The sequence below is a fragment of the Castanea sativa genome, chromosome 7 (genome assembly GCF_040712315.1).
Source record: "Castanea sativa cultivar Marrone di Chiusa Pesio chromosome 7, ASM4071231v1".
Taxonomy (NCBI): domain Eukaryota; kingdom Viridiplantae; phylum Streptophyta; class Magnoliopsida; order Fagales; family Fagaceae; genus Castanea; species Castanea sativa.
The window spans coordinates 42,580,847-42,596,853 of record NC_134019.1 but is presented as its reverse complement, the minus strand read 5'-3'; the positions used below and the strand labels follow the sequence as shown (position 1 = coordinate 42,596,853).

The 16,007-nt window shown below is 34.0% G+C and overlaps 1 protein-coding gene across 20 annotated transcripts; it reads right to left on the bottom strand.

Moving 5' to 3' along the window:
- Nucleotides 1–2,051: 2,051 nt before the first annotated feature.
- On the bottom strand, nucleotides 2,052–10,590 carry LOC142642991 (disease resistance protein RGA2-like). 20 transcript variants are annotated; one of them, XM_075817471.1, is made up of 13 exons: nucleotides 7,037–10,331; nucleotides 6,541–6,660; nucleotides 6,111–6,193; nucleotides 5,793–5,884; nucleotides 5,571–5,660; nucleotides 5,422–5,483; nucleotides 4,745–4,798; nucleotides 4,534–4,608; nucleotides 4,027–4,112; nucleotides 3,527–3,639; nucleotides 3,317–3,423; nucleotides 2,986–3,089; nucleotides 2,052–2,861 (listed from the first exon to the last, which is right to left on the bottom strand). In XM_075817471.1, exons 1-2 carry the CDS (start codon nucleotides 10,313–10,315, stop codon nucleotides 6,634–6,636), a joined length of 3,306 nt encoding a protein of 1,101 aa, XP_075673586.1. In that variant the 5' UTR covers nucleotides 10,316–10,331; the 3' UTR covers nucleotides 2,052–2,861; nucleotides 2,986–3,089; nucleotides 3,317–3,423; nucleotides 3,527–3,639; nucleotides 4,027–4,112; nucleotides 4,534–4,608; nucleotides 4,745–4,798; nucleotides 5,422–5,483; nucleotides 5,571–5,660; nucleotides 5,793–5,884; nucleotides 6,111–6,193; nucleotides 6,541–6,633. The 20 variants fall into 20 exon arrangements, with proteins under 20 accessions (XP_075673586.1, XP_075673591.1, XP_075673581.1 ...); XM_075817476.1 differs by having other exon boundaries at nucleotides 3,527–4,112; nucleotides 5,753–5,884; XM_075817466.1 differs by having other exon boundaries at nucleotides 4,001–4,112; nucleotides 5,422–5,660.
- Nucleotides 10,591–16,007: the final 5,417 nt, after the last annotated feature.

The window sequence follows — 16,007 nt, the reverse complement described above, 5'->3', positions numbered from 1 at the left end:
GTATGGAGGGTGTTGCAGAGTATATTGCTCATCCTGCTCATGTTGATACGCAAAGGTGCTCTTGCCTCATGTGGAGAAGTACCTAGTGATTGACTACAAACCCACTACGGTTCATTTTGGATTGGAAGGGTGATAGAAGTCATCTTAAATCCTATCACCATATCTGAATTAAAATGCAAAACTGACGGTGATGAATTTATTTGAATTTATGTATTTTTCAATGGATGTTGTAATTGTTACTCATGTTGAGGTAAATGTCTTTGTTTATTATAATTGCATATTAGAAGACTATTTGCTTCTCTATAACTCTTATTGCTTTTTTTTTTTTTTTTAAGTAATATGAACCTATTGGGTTTTTTGGTAATTAGGATAAGGTAATCTACAATGTCATAAAAACAACTGCATGGTCATCAATCCTTATCAAATGCATTTTTTACCACTTGTTTCCTATTTTTCTTGGCTAGAAATCTGAAGGTTTCATTAAGAGATCTTGTCACTTAGTGGCAATGCTAATTTTGTCTTGGGAAAGGATATTCATGCTCTTCCTTCATCCTCCAAGACCATAAATAGGAAATGGCAGCAGACCAATACCGAATTTCTTTTCCCTTGATTTGCATTAGGCAATGTGTGTTAAGGGGGTTATACTAAACCGTGACATAAATGAAAATCTAAACAGCAAAGTGCAAATGTTGAATTGGAAGATTTTTTTTTTTTTTTTTTAATGGTTTGTGAAGGGGGGATGTTGAAGAAATTCGAGCTTTTTATAAGCTTAATGGTACTGAGCATCTAATGCAGATTGGTTAAGGATAAATAAAATATTTAATGCATATTGGTTAAGGAAGAATAAAATATTTTAATATTTTATGTTTTTCCTTAACCAATAACAGCATCTTAACTTTCTAACATCACATTAGTTCTTGAGTGCATACAATTTGTTCTTTTAAAATAAATTGTGTTAGAAAGTAATTTCTTTTAAAGATTGGTAAATCATATAAGTGGAGTGGAGGTGGCAGGTTTCAACTCACTTTTATCTTCTTCTTTTTTTTTTTCTTTTTTCTTTTAGAAACAACTCACTTTTATCTTCTAAGCATGGTTTTAAAAACCGTTATGATTTAAGAACCACTTTTGCTCTTGGTTCCCAATTTTATGGGTTTTTATCGGACCGGATTGATGCCCATTCCCTATTGAACCAGTTCAACTGCTTGTTTCAGTCTGGTTTTTTAAAACTATGCACCAATCCAATCTGATAAAACTCCTAAAACTGGTCAATACCAGAACCAAGAGCAAAAACAATTCTTTGAACGTACCGGTTTTTAAAACGATTAGTAGTTTTCCTTATTTTCTTTGTATTAGTAAATCATCAAGAGTCTAGTTATTGAGCCTTTTATTTTATAAGTCTTAAATGAAAGCAAAGATAATTTCAAGAATCTAAATACAAAGCTTTCGGTTTCTCAAAAAAAAAAAATACAAGGCTTTTGTATTTTATAAGCCATATCCAAATAACCAAACCAAAAGAGAAATCTAGCAAGATATAGCCATTAAGTTCAAAATATGGAAGCTATATGTTTTTATTCCCACAACTTGCATCAAAAGCTTAAGATACAATATGTGAATGTAAAGCTTTAGAACCCCTTTGCACTGAAAGAAACCATGACAGCTTCAAGAGTTCTGCATCATGGAACCTTAAGTCATGGCCCTTGTTATTACATAATAAGTGCATGTATCAAATTTACAACTGAGCCCCTTGGCTTGGGTTGTGCCTCACAGGTTTGAATCCTTAGGGGTGCTTGTCCCCTCACTGTAGCAACAAAAAGCGTATATATCAAACTTTTAGTCTTTAACCACTCAGATTTCTTTCTTTTTGAACAAACACACACATTTTTCCCTTAACTAGAGCTGGAAATTGGGTGAGACAGACGTGCTACACTTCGATACATGGAAGACCATGCATGACAATTGGAAAGTAGCTGTTCTTTGAATGAGATCGTGCATTTTTTCTATGCTGCTGTGGTCTTTGAATGAGATCAGAGAGTTCTTTGTGATCCATTCGATACAAACAAACTACAAGCTCGTTTCATTTAGGTCAAGCACCCATGGTGTATATACATGATGATAATAGTAGTTACACTATCTATAAATCATAAGTAATTGACAGATATGGAGAGTTTCCTAAATTTCCTCACCATAATTCAAGTACAAAGACGTACTTATAGATGGATTCACCAAAATACACCAATGTCTAAAATTATGAATGACTAAGAAAGATAAAAGCAACCTATGAAATACTCATGATCTACCTTACAGCAATAACATAGATTTGCCATAGCCAACCAAAATAAAAAAACCTTGATTAAAAGTTCAGTTTATCACGAAATGGCTAAAACCAGGTGTAAGCAATTGTCGTTGGTGACACTTCCAGTAGGACAAGATCAGCAGCATGAATCATTTTGTAATCTTAATTACACCGTCACTCACACATGGATTCCAAACTAACTTCAGAAGTTCCAACCTTATCTTAGTGCTATACTTTCTCTCTTTGGTAATCCGCAGTTCTTGTAAACCAGGGCTAGGCAACTGTTATGGGTGACGTTCTCAGTAGGAAAAAGATCAGCAGTATGATCACATTGTGATCTTAATTACCCCTTGTCACTAGTGCATGGATTTCAAACTAACTTCAGAAGTTCCAACCTTATCTTAGTGACATAATTTCTCTCTTTGGTAATATGCACTTCTTGTAAAGCAAACAATTGCAAGACCATTGATAGCTAATGAGAATTCCTGCAGGCCAGTAATGCAGAACTCAGCAATTGGTTGCATATATCATCTGCTCCAACATGCGACCTATAAATGTCTAATGCATCCTGGACAATAAAGCAGTCATGGGAAAAGTTGCATAACATATTATGCCAAAGCAATCCTCTTTTAAAAAAAAAAAAAAGAAAAAAAAAAAGTAGACATGGTTATTTAATCAGCATCTACAATTACCTTTTTTTGCCACTCTAATGCACAAAAGCACAAGCCTACTCATATTGTTGATGCAGAAAATGCGTAGTTTTAAAAGACAATATTGGTGGCTTTCATCAAGTAACCTACAAAATGTGAGTCACCTGGCTTAGTTAAGACAAAACTCCACATTATAATCTATGCTCCTCACCAGTATGACAAATGAAATCATTTGATTAACTCCATATGCAAGTCGTCTGATCAATAGAATATCCTTTGGATGGAAAAGAATTAGGATTTACTCTAATTTATTTGTTAACCAATTGAGACTGATTTCATAATTTGAAAGGAAATATATAGTTATGTCACTTACTTCTAATTAAACCCGAAGATGCACTTTCTCTTGGTATCTGAAAACTGCTTCTAGACAGTACTGTTGGAAGAAAGCTTTTATGTTTGCTTGCACAGAAATTTTTTTTCCTATAGGAAATTTCCACATATTTCTAAGATGAACAAGTATTGGCATAAGAGTTCAGGTAGAAACAAAAGAACTTTGTTCAGTAGAATTGTGCAAGGGTCTCACCTTCACCTTAAAAGCAGATTCTTGCATGGGCGTTCAAAGAATAAGTTGTTAAACGGAATATATCTTCTGTGGACTTGTGCTCAAATCCATTATCATCAAGACAACAAGCTCCACTACCAGGAAATGTAAAAATAATTGGAAAATATATTTAGAAAAGAAACCATCCATGAAAGGTCTTTTTTTTTTTTTTTTGGGGGTAACATGAAAAAGGTCTAATTAGTATCTGGGCATTGTTGATAAATTTTTCTGTGGTTCCCAAATTTTAGAAAAATGATAATTTTTTTTTTCTCTCCATTCAATAGATATTTATATAGGATTCACTTCGAAAGATTTTTGACACCCCGTGAATTTCTATGCTTGATTCATATGATATTTCATACAGTTAAATTGTCAATGGCTAGATTATAACTTTATGGTATGCCAAGTATATCCAAGAATGTAAGGATACTTAAAAGACGAGTATTGCATGCTTACAGAGTAGAAGCACCGAAGAAACAAACCTTTATCAAGGAAGTCCTTCCCATCAAAAAAAAAAAAAGGAAGTCCTAAAAAGCCATCTGATTGAGAAGATCACATTTTTTTTGCCCTGTACCAACAGCAAGTCAGTCTAATATGAATAATAAAATTGACAATCACTTAATTCTTTTTTAGTAAGTTGTACCAATCACTCAGGCACTATGAACTGATTGCTTTGACACTAAGTTAAGCACATACACATCTGGACTTTAGAAGAAGAGAAACTAACAAACATTAGGACTCAAAACACTGTTGTAATTGACAAGTTTGTCCCAGGTAAAATATTTCTCATGATAGTTCTTTTAAGCAAGTAACTTTCAAACTGATGCTTTTAAGTACTGTTATGTATATAGGAAAAGCATTAAAAATAATTCACCACAAACTTTTTTAACCAGTAAAACAACTACACTAAGATAAATATTTGCAATCTTTTGAAATGAACATAAAGCTTATGTTTCACAGGGTTGTTGAGAAGTCCAAGAATCAGTTACCCTGAAATTAAGCTCTAATTGAGGCTAGGTAGTAATCTTGTTGCTGACACCAAGCTTTTAGTGTTCATCTCCAACCTATCAAAAATAAGTTTGAGAATTAAATTAAAAAGGAAAAGAGAGGAAAATAATAGTAGTTCTTGCATTCACATTTCCAAAATTTATATAAATATATATATATATATATATGTAGCCTGCAACAAATTCCCATTACCTGCAAGGTAAAAAGAGACATGCTAGTATACTCATATTTTCGAAATTCAAGCTCCTGCATACAGAATCCAATAACTGATCACTAAATCTAAAACAAAAAGGAAGAATGAAGAGAGCCAGACTGGTATTTGATAAATTCAAAGTGAATTTAGAAAACAGATACATGAATGTAAGAAACAGTGGAGTTAAATCCCTCTGACCAATTGACACCAGATCTCAAGTTTTTTTTTTCTTCTTCTTTACCTTATTTTGTCTTTTCTTTTTTTCAATAAATTCAAAATATTGGTATTGTGAAGTATATGCCAAAGTGAATGATAACGTGAGATTTTTTACATTTTGAATGAGATGTAGAATAAAGCTAGGGATTGAACTTAGGATCTCGTGCTCTGAGACCATGATAAATTACTAATTCTCCCAAAAGCTTAGGTAATGGTGAATTTAATCATTTAGCCATTATTCTAACAGTGAAAAACAATTCTTTCCTTCCCCAAAAACAATAATGAGATAAAAAGTAAATAATTGATTATAGTTATATTGTAAGAGAATAGCATAATTACTAATTCTATGATTCATATATTTACAGAGCGAAGCATGTTACAGAGTAGAAAGCATCAAACTGAGAATCATGGCCAATCTGTTTTGCTTAAAAAACAATTATAGTGAGTTAATAATTTATACCTGATTAGCTTTGCAATATTTCAATATGAACAGAAGACTGATGCACACATGATGAAGACATCCTTGAAAAGGAACAGCTCATACTATTAATGTCAGGCTGTGATCTTTATCCATGCCAAACTAATAGATATAAGATTCACCGAACATACTTTTATTTGTGGCTATATAATCACAGTACACATTCGCTATGGAGAATCACCAACTCTTGTCTGTTTTTATATGCCACGTTTTTTAATATTCTGCACACAGAATCAAATGGTGAATAAATTGCTTCTACTTTTAATTGAGGGAAACAGATTTTAATTGAGGGAAACAAGAATAAGTTCAATACTTGATTAATATAGAGGATTGAATTTTAAAGGAAAAAGGACCTATAGAAACATTCTGGACCACATCATCCTTCTGCAATACATTTAAATCTCTGTATTTGTGCTGTCTTGGACCATTTCCCACCAATTTCTGCCTGGCATCATTCCAATAAGTGAGGAACAGAACAAATAACAAAGTTTCTAATATTATGTTTATGTCAGTTTAGTGTATAGAGAAGAACTCTGCATTTGATGAGAGAATTCACAAGAGTAAACAAACAGAGGATTAATGCATCTTTCCTCTTGGGTGTGTGAATCATATCTAGTATTTAAATCTTATGTGAGGGAAAAAAAATAATAAACACTAAACAAAATAATCACCTAAGCTGTTAACTTGTTGCACTTGTCCATTATCCATAAGGTTCCGGATATGCTCAGATATTTACACCTCATTTTTTTATAAGCTTCCAATTTGTTCCACATCCAGGATTGAATAAAGTGAGAAGTCATCACAACACACAAACAAAGAAGGAATTAACATCATTAGCATTTGAGCTTCTAAGAAGGATTAGGATTAATAATTAATGTGTGTGAAAACACTGAAGAAGAACCCAGTCATCCCCTCCCAACTCTGGGAAGTGAGCAATGTTATATTGACCCTATTTGTTCCCTATTGCTGACTTCGTAATACTACTGCTTAGATTCTTTGATTTGGAAGGAAATCAATTAACTCAACCACCATAGTGTTGAATGTCACAAATCAGAGAAATCAGAAATGAATAACAATTGATAGATGAGTGTAACCAAGTACCTTAGCTACATTAGCTTCCCAAATCCTGAAAGTATCCAAGCAATGCATCCCATCACCATATTTCCACAGATTATATATATATATATATATATATTAATTCTTCAGCTTGGCCCGAAAATGCTGTTAACAGAACACAACATGTACTTTAACGTAATTAAAATAATAATAATAACCCATCAAAGTAGAGCTCAGGAACAAAATTCAACAGTTTGGTTGCTGACAAATTAAAAATTTATGATTTTTAAAACTCAACAAAACCCAAAACTTCACTAAACCGAACCCAATTCAATTATATACCATGGTTGAATATATTGGAAATCCAAAAAAAAATTATAAAATAAAAGTAAATACAATAAAATAAAATTTTAAAAAAATTTTAAAAAAAAAACCTAAAATTTTATTAGTTTGGAAATCAACAAAACCTAAAAAATAGGATTCCAAAAATTTTATTTTCTTTCCTTTGATTGCACCATAGGATTGAGATTAGAGAATGTACCGTAGAAAAACTAATGTATTCCCATGTATGGTTAATATTGGGGATGTGAGCAATCTTGGACCAATCCTCACCGGTTCCTTTTTCGCACCTTTTTGCTAAGAGAGGACAATCTACAATTTTTAGCCTTTGTAAAGACCTAAGACATTGCAATTCATCAGGAAGTGATGCCAAATTAGGGCATCTATCAATTCCAAGTGTTTCAAGTGATGTGAGCTTGCTAATCCACTCTGGCAAAATCGTTAAACTGGGACAGTCTATAATGTAGAGGTCTTGCAGGTTGGTAAGATGTTGAAGACTTGCAGGGAGAGACTCCAGTTTCGGAAGATCTTTGAAAGCCAAAGAACGGAGGGAGGTGAGATATCGCACAGCTTCAGGGAGAGATGTTAGTCCAGGGCTACACCAGATCATTAATTTCTTGAGAGACATTAGATTTGACGGCCAGTCATCTAGCAGAGGTACTTCATCCTCTCTAAAAGACACAGTCATAATCTTTAATTTAGAAAGAGGGGATGAGGGGGGCACCAACGAAGCCATTGCCATTGTCTCTTGCAAAGGCATGAAGCTAACATTTTCCAGATATAAATTTTCTTCAAGATATGGAAATAGAGGCATGGAAGTCAGATTAGGACACTCGTAAATATGTAAATAAGAAAGACAAGGAAATGAAGGCAATGAGTGGTGATGATGATCTTGCATTGATGCACTCCTCCACCATCCCTTCAGCTTAGGGCATTGTACGATTGAGAGTGACTTCAACGATGGGAAGAATGGTGTTGACGACACTGTGGATGAAGCAGGTACCTCCTCACTTATATCACCATCTGACATGTACTCCAAATCCATCATTTCAAAAAGGTCTAGAGATTGTAGAGAGGGGAGTTGAGATAACCGTGGCAAATGTTGACATCTTTCACCATTTATTTCTATTTCAACCAGATTGGCGAGCAAAGAAAGCCAACTAGAAAACCTCACTCCCCCGTACCCTTGCACCGACAAATATTTGAGATTTTGATGTGGTTGGAGGCCATCTAATGACTTCTCATCGTCATTATTAATATTACCTTCTTGATCCCATCTTAACTTCAGCTCTTCAAGATGCTGTTTTCCACTTATATTTGCAGCCTTGCATTCTGAGTTAGCATCTTCTAGTCGCTCCAAATGTGTGATCTCTAGTGTTCCTCTGATGTTGTTTAGCTGGTTTAATTCGCCTAGGCCACCAACGTGCTTGGAGATGGAAGAAGAGTCCTTGCTCACAACGAATAATGGTAATGTTTGAAGACAAGTCAGTTGCCCTATTCCACGAGGCATATTACTCAAAGCATCACAGTCATTGTCATCAAGGTGCCTGAGGTTGACTAATTCTTTAATGTCTTTAGGTAATTCTTTAAGACTCTGGCATGAAAAGACTTTTAGTGTTTGCAAATTCCATAGTCTAGTAATAGCTTTAGGGAGAGTGACCATATCATAGCTTCTAGAAAGATCAAGGTATTTGAGATGTATTAAGTTCCCTATAGAATTTGGCACCATTGTGATCTCCGACTGACCTATATCTAATGCACGCAAGCTTCTGAAATTCAAATTAATTGTATTCAACATTGGCTCATCCAGCTCATTGAAGTAATTTGATGTTAGAAGAAACGTACGTATTTTTTTTGCTTTAACCAATAAGCTTAAAGTTTCATTAAAAGAGGAGCCAGTAAAAAATTCACAAGATACATGACGAATTTTTTCATCAACATTTTTGCTGTCCCTATCAACTTGCTTGCAGTCCACCATTGCAACCGATTCTGCAAGATCATGAATTAGATCATGCATTTTGTATTTTAAATTTCCAAACTCACCCCCTACTTCTTCAAAGAAGGACCTCCAAAGCAGATCCTTGAAGTACTCATTAGCAACCTCCTCTAATTGTTGTTTTGTGTTTGACAATTGGATAAACCCTTGTGCTATCCATAGTTGCACCACCATTTCCTTTTCTATCTCACAATCTTTTGGAAACACAGAGCAATAAGCAAAGCAACTCTTTAAATGTGAGGGCAAATTATCATAACTCAACTTTAGGATTGGAAATATGTCATCCCCGGGTTGAAGTATATTTGTAAGCACATTATCCTTGACACGTGACCATTTAGGCTCAGTTTTGTCTAAGCATAATACACTTCCAATGGACTTTATGGCAAGGGGTACCCCCTGACATCTGACTAAAATTTCCTTTCCAATTTCTTTTAGTCTAGAATTGTTGGTCTCTTCTCCTTTTGTAAATGCTATTTGTTCAAACAAAGACCAAGATTCGTCTTCAGAGAGACCTTTAAGGGTGTGTATTGAAACTGGACTTGTAATCTCAGCAACCAATTGGACACGTGTCGTTATTATAATCTTACTTCCCTTTGCACCACCCTTTAAAAGACGCTTCAAGTTATCCCATTTGTTACGACTTTCATTCCACACATCATCCAACACAAGTAAGTATTTTTTTTTATCAATTTTTTCACGAAGAAGCTTTTGCAATTCATCCATATGAAGGTCTTCTGGCTTCTTACAAGCAGCAGAAGCAATTATTTTTTCAACAATAATTTTCAACTCAAACGCATCAGAGACACACACCCACATTTTTAGCTCAAAATGTTTATCAACGTTCTCGTCATTGTAGACAAATTGAGCAAGTGTGGTCTTTCCTAACCCACCAATTCCCACTATGGGAATAACTGAAAGATTCTCTTCATTATTAGGCTCCAATAATAGTTTTATGATCTTCTCTTTATCATGTTCTCTCCCAATAACTTCTTCATTAGGTACAAATGAGTGAGTCTCTTCCCTCTGCATATTCAAGCTGTAATTCTCTGGCGGGCTTACTTTCAAGTTGAAGTCTCTGTTTTCTTTTGCTATGGCATCTAGCTTCTTCCTCATCGCCTTTATTTTACCACTCATCTCAATACGAAAAGCAAGTTGATTTGAACTTGAAAAAAAAGTGCGTACCTCTTTTTTGATTTTATTCCCACTCATTGCTCTTCGCCGCAAAGCTTCAGTGAAGAATTCACCCAGCAAGTCATCAGCATCATAAACAACATCCTTGAGCTTCTCGAGCCAGTCCCTGACTTGATGGTTGTGGTTTTGCTGCTCTGCTGCATCCTGAAGTACAGCTTGGATTCTGGAAACAGCGCTCTTGATCTTTTGAAGCTCATCTTTAACGCCCCAGAGCGATCCAATCTCCTGGAAAATCTGAGATCCCAAACTTACAATCATTTTCTGTGCAACGCCAAAGAGGATTGCTTCGGCCATTTCTTCTTAGTGGGCAAAAAGAAACACTGAAAGTAAAAGAGCGAGGAAAGCTAGAGGGGTGGGTGTGAAATGCTTCAATGTTGATCTAAGTAAGAGGATAATATGGAAAGCTGGAAGGTGGGTGTGAACTGCGAAATGCTTCAATGTTGATAAAAGTAAGAGGAGGACCGAGTTACTTTTAACGTGGAAAGCCATTCCTTCACCGAAAGGACACACTGGAAAACCGTGTGGACCATAGGGTACCCCTTGTTGGGCGTTGGGCCCTTTCTTCACCGAAAGAAAACCGTGTGGACCAAAGGGTACCTCTTGTCGGGCGTTGGGCCCTTTCTTCACCGAAAGAAAACCGTGTGGACCAAACACCAAAGTGGTCCCTTTTTTTTTCTCCTTTCTGTTTTTTTTTTTTTTTTTTTTCAATGATAAAAAAATTTTTAAAAAAAAAAGGTCTTATACTCTTATGTTGTTATTGACCCGGTTCACTTCAGTCTGCATAACTCTTGGCGTGAGATATCTTTGGGTGTGTTAGGACTATCCACATTATAGCGCAGTATTTTTGCAAAGCTCATGACTCGAACTAGATAACTTTTAAACCTGCAGATATGACCCAGTTCAAGATGTTAAGTAACATGAATGCATGCCAAGAGTCACGGTGGAACAAGTAGATGAATAAAAGGAAATACGTTTAATCGTTGCGGGCACTCGTTAATGGGACATTATTTGTTATTGATTTTTTTGGGGTCATTTTGGTTAGGAATGTAATAAAAATAAAAATAAAAACAGCAACAATTAGGGTCTTATTGATGGGTGACATAAGCATAATATAATATCGCAATAACGTGAAAATGTTTGTATTAAATTGAAGTAATATCAAATAAACAGGATACAATAGTATTTGAGAGTATATTATAATTGTTATATGAAATAGAAAATAGTTGAAGTAATACATTCATCATCATAAAAGTTTATAATGGCACAAACATTTCCATCACAATTGTTCACTTAAAGTAACAATTACAAGGTAAAAGAACACCAATAATAAAGGAATATTAGTAAATAACTAAATATAGCAAATGATGTAGAATTTTTATTTAAATACTGATAAAAGAATTTTCATCCCAACTATATTATAAATGTTTATCATGTGGTGTAATTAGTTTATTCTTTTCTTAATCATAGTTTTGGTTTGCTCAATGAATTGTGTTTAGTGGTCTGGAGACACATGCCATGCTAGTGAGGAATATATCATCATCATATGTTTTTACATCCTCAACACTTGAAGTTTGCTTTATTCCTATTTCTTGATGTTTCATAATTTTTTTTTCCCACCACCGCTCTCCCTTAGTACGGTGGTCATTTTACAAGTATAAATACTTGTGGGTGTGGGGGGCAAGAGCCGAGGTTCAAATCTCCAGGAGAGAGTTTCACACATATATACACTTAGATTAGACTATAATAGAAATTCTATCTTGGATAATAATAATAATAATAATTTTTTTTCCCTGAATTGCATCATCAATGTTGATTAATAACAAACACACTAGAAAACTCTTGATTGGATCATGCAATATATGGACTTGAGGATGTTGTGGCTTAGATTTTATGGAGGTGCTTGTATCATCCTTGGATGTTAGAGAATCAAATTGAAACAATTTCATAAATTTGAATTTTTAATTGATAAAACTTTTTTTTTACTTTATCTAAAAAATGGTTAAGACTGCTTACTATAACCTCTCTTTTTTTTTAAAAAAAGTAACTATAACTTTTTCTAAACGCTACAAAAAGAGAGTTTTTTTTTTTTAGAATTAAAAAGGAGTTTTGTGTGTTGAATATTGATTTTATTTTTAAAAAAAATTATACATGGTTTAAACTCTTGTCATTTTTTATATAATTTTTTTCTCTATGGTCAGAAATAGAGTTAAAAAATCTTGGGCCATCTAGAGCCGAATGCCCCTAAACCTCTTGGACTTCGTTAGTCTCGAGCCCTATACTAAAATAAAGTCACCAGCGTCAGACTGTTGGGCTCTTATTTTTATGGGCTTGCTACTAAGGACTTGGACCAAATCCATTTGAAAATGATTTGACTTCGTAACACTTCAGTGTAAAACATCCCCAGTCCAAGTCCTTAGTCTTATTCTTATTGCTTCGCTCTATACTTCACAAATAAAAATATACTTATGTTCATTTATTTTATTAAATACTAATTTTATGTCTTTTATTATTTCAGTTACCTAAAATAAATAAATAACCCACCATATTCCTATTGCCCCACGACCACTTTCGACGAAAGCCACTACTGTCATGGCCAACCATTGCCACCAAGCCTAACGCCTCCGACGAAACTCATCACTCTTCCACTTTTGTTCCTCCCAAGCCCATGAAGAAGATGGCAACTAGAGCAAAACAAGCTTTCCAGCGAAAAATATATGGCCCCAATATGATGGCAACCCATGGTTTTGTTTGGTTGCACCAATTTGGGTCAAGGTTATCGCAAATGGTTGCAATGAATGGTTCGTGGAGATTACATGATGATCTTTGCAGGTGAGTTATAGAGATCATTTTTTTTTTTTTTTATCTGAGGATTGAGTTATAGAGATCATGGTTGGATTGTTTTGAACCCAAGGTACTGGTTTGGATCGTTTTAGGCCAAGGAAGAAGCAAATGGATTCAAACTTTAGACTAGCAATTAAAGCTGAATAGGATATACGTCAAATCTCACCAATGACACTTCCTAAAATTAATGCCATAAACCTTGGTTGAGAGTAAATGGAATATTCTGATCTTTAAAAAATATTTATGTGCAGTTTCTAGAGTCACAATGCCCTAACGAATGAGAACTTACTAACCCACTTGATAAAATCATGCTAGTCAGCTCCAAAATCCAATTTAGTCATAAAACTCCTTCAATATAAGGTTTCAATTGAATAGGAGCCTTTTATTTTAATCAAGTAATAGTCAATTCCTTCAACTACCTTTTTGTGATTTCACTCCATATTTCCTCTTCATAAATCTCAACATCAAGCATTCAAGCTTTAGAGACAAGGTCAAGGATCACAACCTTGCCTAGATTATATGAGGATGAGAAGAGCATATTTTCAATCCTTTAGCCAATAAACTATAGCATGAGCCTGCTCATTTAAGAGTTGAGAGACTCAAGATCTATGGTCACGTGTGTAACTTACCAATAAATTAAATATTTTCAATCTATTTGCACTCTAGAATGTTAGAGCACAAATAATAACATTACTCCTAAACAACAATCTACCCTGGCCACAAAATGTCTCGACCCTATGCCCCTCTTTGATCACCTACCATGCTCTCGTTTTACATGAGTTTTGGCTACTCTTTGGGACAAGACGGAAATGAGACATTTGTAATCCTAACTCATCTCATCTTGTTGTAATCCCTATTATGAACCCTTCGTAAGGGATGATATTTTAGTTGTGTTGCATGATTGGAATGGTAACTTATCAAGGAGTAGGTAAAACAAATCCCAAGATGCAACCCTAAAAGTTGCTTAGGCTAAAGCATTCTTCTAGGCACTTCATCTTGCAAGAGAATTAGAGATTGGCACCTACAAAAGGTTCTCTACAGCCTAAGAGGATTCAAAGCTATGTGTTGATACTTTAGTGTACAGTAGAGCATTCATAATGAAAAATGTCATCATATTCTATTTTACCATCCTAAAAAGTTACTTTATCAAATTATATCATACCATTTTACAATACACCCAACATCTCAACTTTTATTTTCCTATTCTACTCATTAAAATAATATATATTACCCACTAAAATAATATAATATATTTAAATACAACTCTCTATCTTTCTTTTCCCCCATCTCTCTTCCACTTTATCAATTAAAATATATTATAATTTTTACTAAAGTTCTACAGTGTCGTCTTACATTTAGGATGGCACTGTAGCACAATTGCAAAAAAATTTGCAATTGTAAGATTTTACAAATCCGGTTGCTAGGCTCTTTTTTGTGCCTTTATGCTAAATTTTCCCTTCATATACCATTTACAATTGCCAATGAAAAAGTTTTAGCCCCTTTTGATGCTAAAAAATAAGCTTGCCATCAGGTAGAGCATTGAGTGAGGTCTATGACATGTAAGCTGTGATTTTATAGTTGAGAAAAATTGTAGTCATAGTCGTTTCAAATCATTGAGAGGATATTTCTATGCCCATTATTTTTTAACCTGAACAGCTTAAGTTAATTGTTCATTAAGATCTTAGGTGCAATTTAAATCCGGTGAATTTCCTGTTGGGCTCTGCTATTTTAATAAGATGGTGTGCAATCATGGTTTTATTGATTAAAATGCCCAGTGAAATCTAAACAGTAGATATGTGATTTTTTTTTTATCTCATTCATAAATATTCTTTTATCATTTTAGCTTGTTGTGTGAAGTACTAATTTGGATACTGCAACAGGTACAAAATCAATCCGAAGAACTGTGCTTGTAAAGTGAATATTAGTTTCTTGGTTTTGTAGCCCTATAAGGTAAATATCCAAATAGCTTGATACTAGCAAGGACCTTTATTGGTGACTTTTGAAATGCTTGATCATTTCAGAGAACCACAATGCATATACTAAATGTTTGTTCTTGAGTGCATTCTAATTCATGCATCTGTGAGAAAGTATCATTTAAAAGGAAGCCTTGGTTCCATTATCTTTGACAAGTGTGGAGACCCTTTCTTTTTCTTTTCTTTTCTTTTTCTTTTTTGAGAAGAAGGCCCAATTTTTTTTATTAAGTATATTTTAAATTTTTTAGAATTGGGCCCTCTCTTCAAAAACTTTAGCCCCTCCATAACAGCCCAACCCAAAAAAAATTAAAAACCCAAATAACCCACCCTATGGTTACAACCTAAACCAAATTGGAGAGAGAGAGAGAGAGAGAGAGTTCACACACGCCTTCGACACCAGTTGCTGCTGCCTCCAGCCTCCATCACGTATTTTTTCTCTCCTTAAACTTTAAAATCTAACATATATTTGAGAATCTGTAATATGTGTGTTTGGGGCAGTGGGTAAGTGACAAAAATAAAGAGACAAAAACATAATATAATTAAAATGTCACACAAATTTAACAATATAAAATTGGAGACTTGCCCACATTGCTAATTCATAATGCTATAACTAATATTTTTAAATTGAGTTCGCATTCGGTAAGGATGAGGCGTAAAATTCATGTTTTACACTACCCAATAAAAAAAATCTCCAAATCAGTATTTTACTAAAAATTCAGTACATCTTACCACACCTAATAATATCTCAATAAACTCACAATTTGGTTAGATTTATATATGGATATTAAAACTGATTGGACGTAATTGTGTTTATTCTTAAATATATGATCAAATAATGTGACATGTTAAAATTGGAAAGGTAAAACATAAGTTTTACACCACATCCTTACAAAATTTAATTTCTTTTAAATTAGATAATTTATAATCGAATACTAGTAAATCTATAAATTGAGAAATATTAAATTTACAATTAATGCATCATGCATACTACTCAGATTCTAGTTTTCATCTTTACTTAGTAACAACAATTAGTTTTTCACTTATTAAAGTTTTTTGACTTTTTTCCCTTGCTCAACTCAGAGCCTATGGCTCAAAATCCTAGAGCTACAGGAAAAATTATACAGTTCTCTGATAAACCATATCACTTGTCTACCATTCCACTAAAAAACTTC

What these genes read in the sequence shown, in the direction of transcription:
- LOC142642991 (XM_075817483.1), bottom strand. Translation starts at nt 10,315, where the DNA reads ATGGCCGAAGCAATCCTCTTTGGCGTTGCACAGAAAATGATTGTAAGT. An exon ending in AATACATTAGTTTTTCTACG is followed by an intron (nt 6,661 to 7,036) that starts GTACATTCTCTA and finishes TTCTGTTAACAG; the next exon opens with CATTTTCGGGCCAAGCTGAA.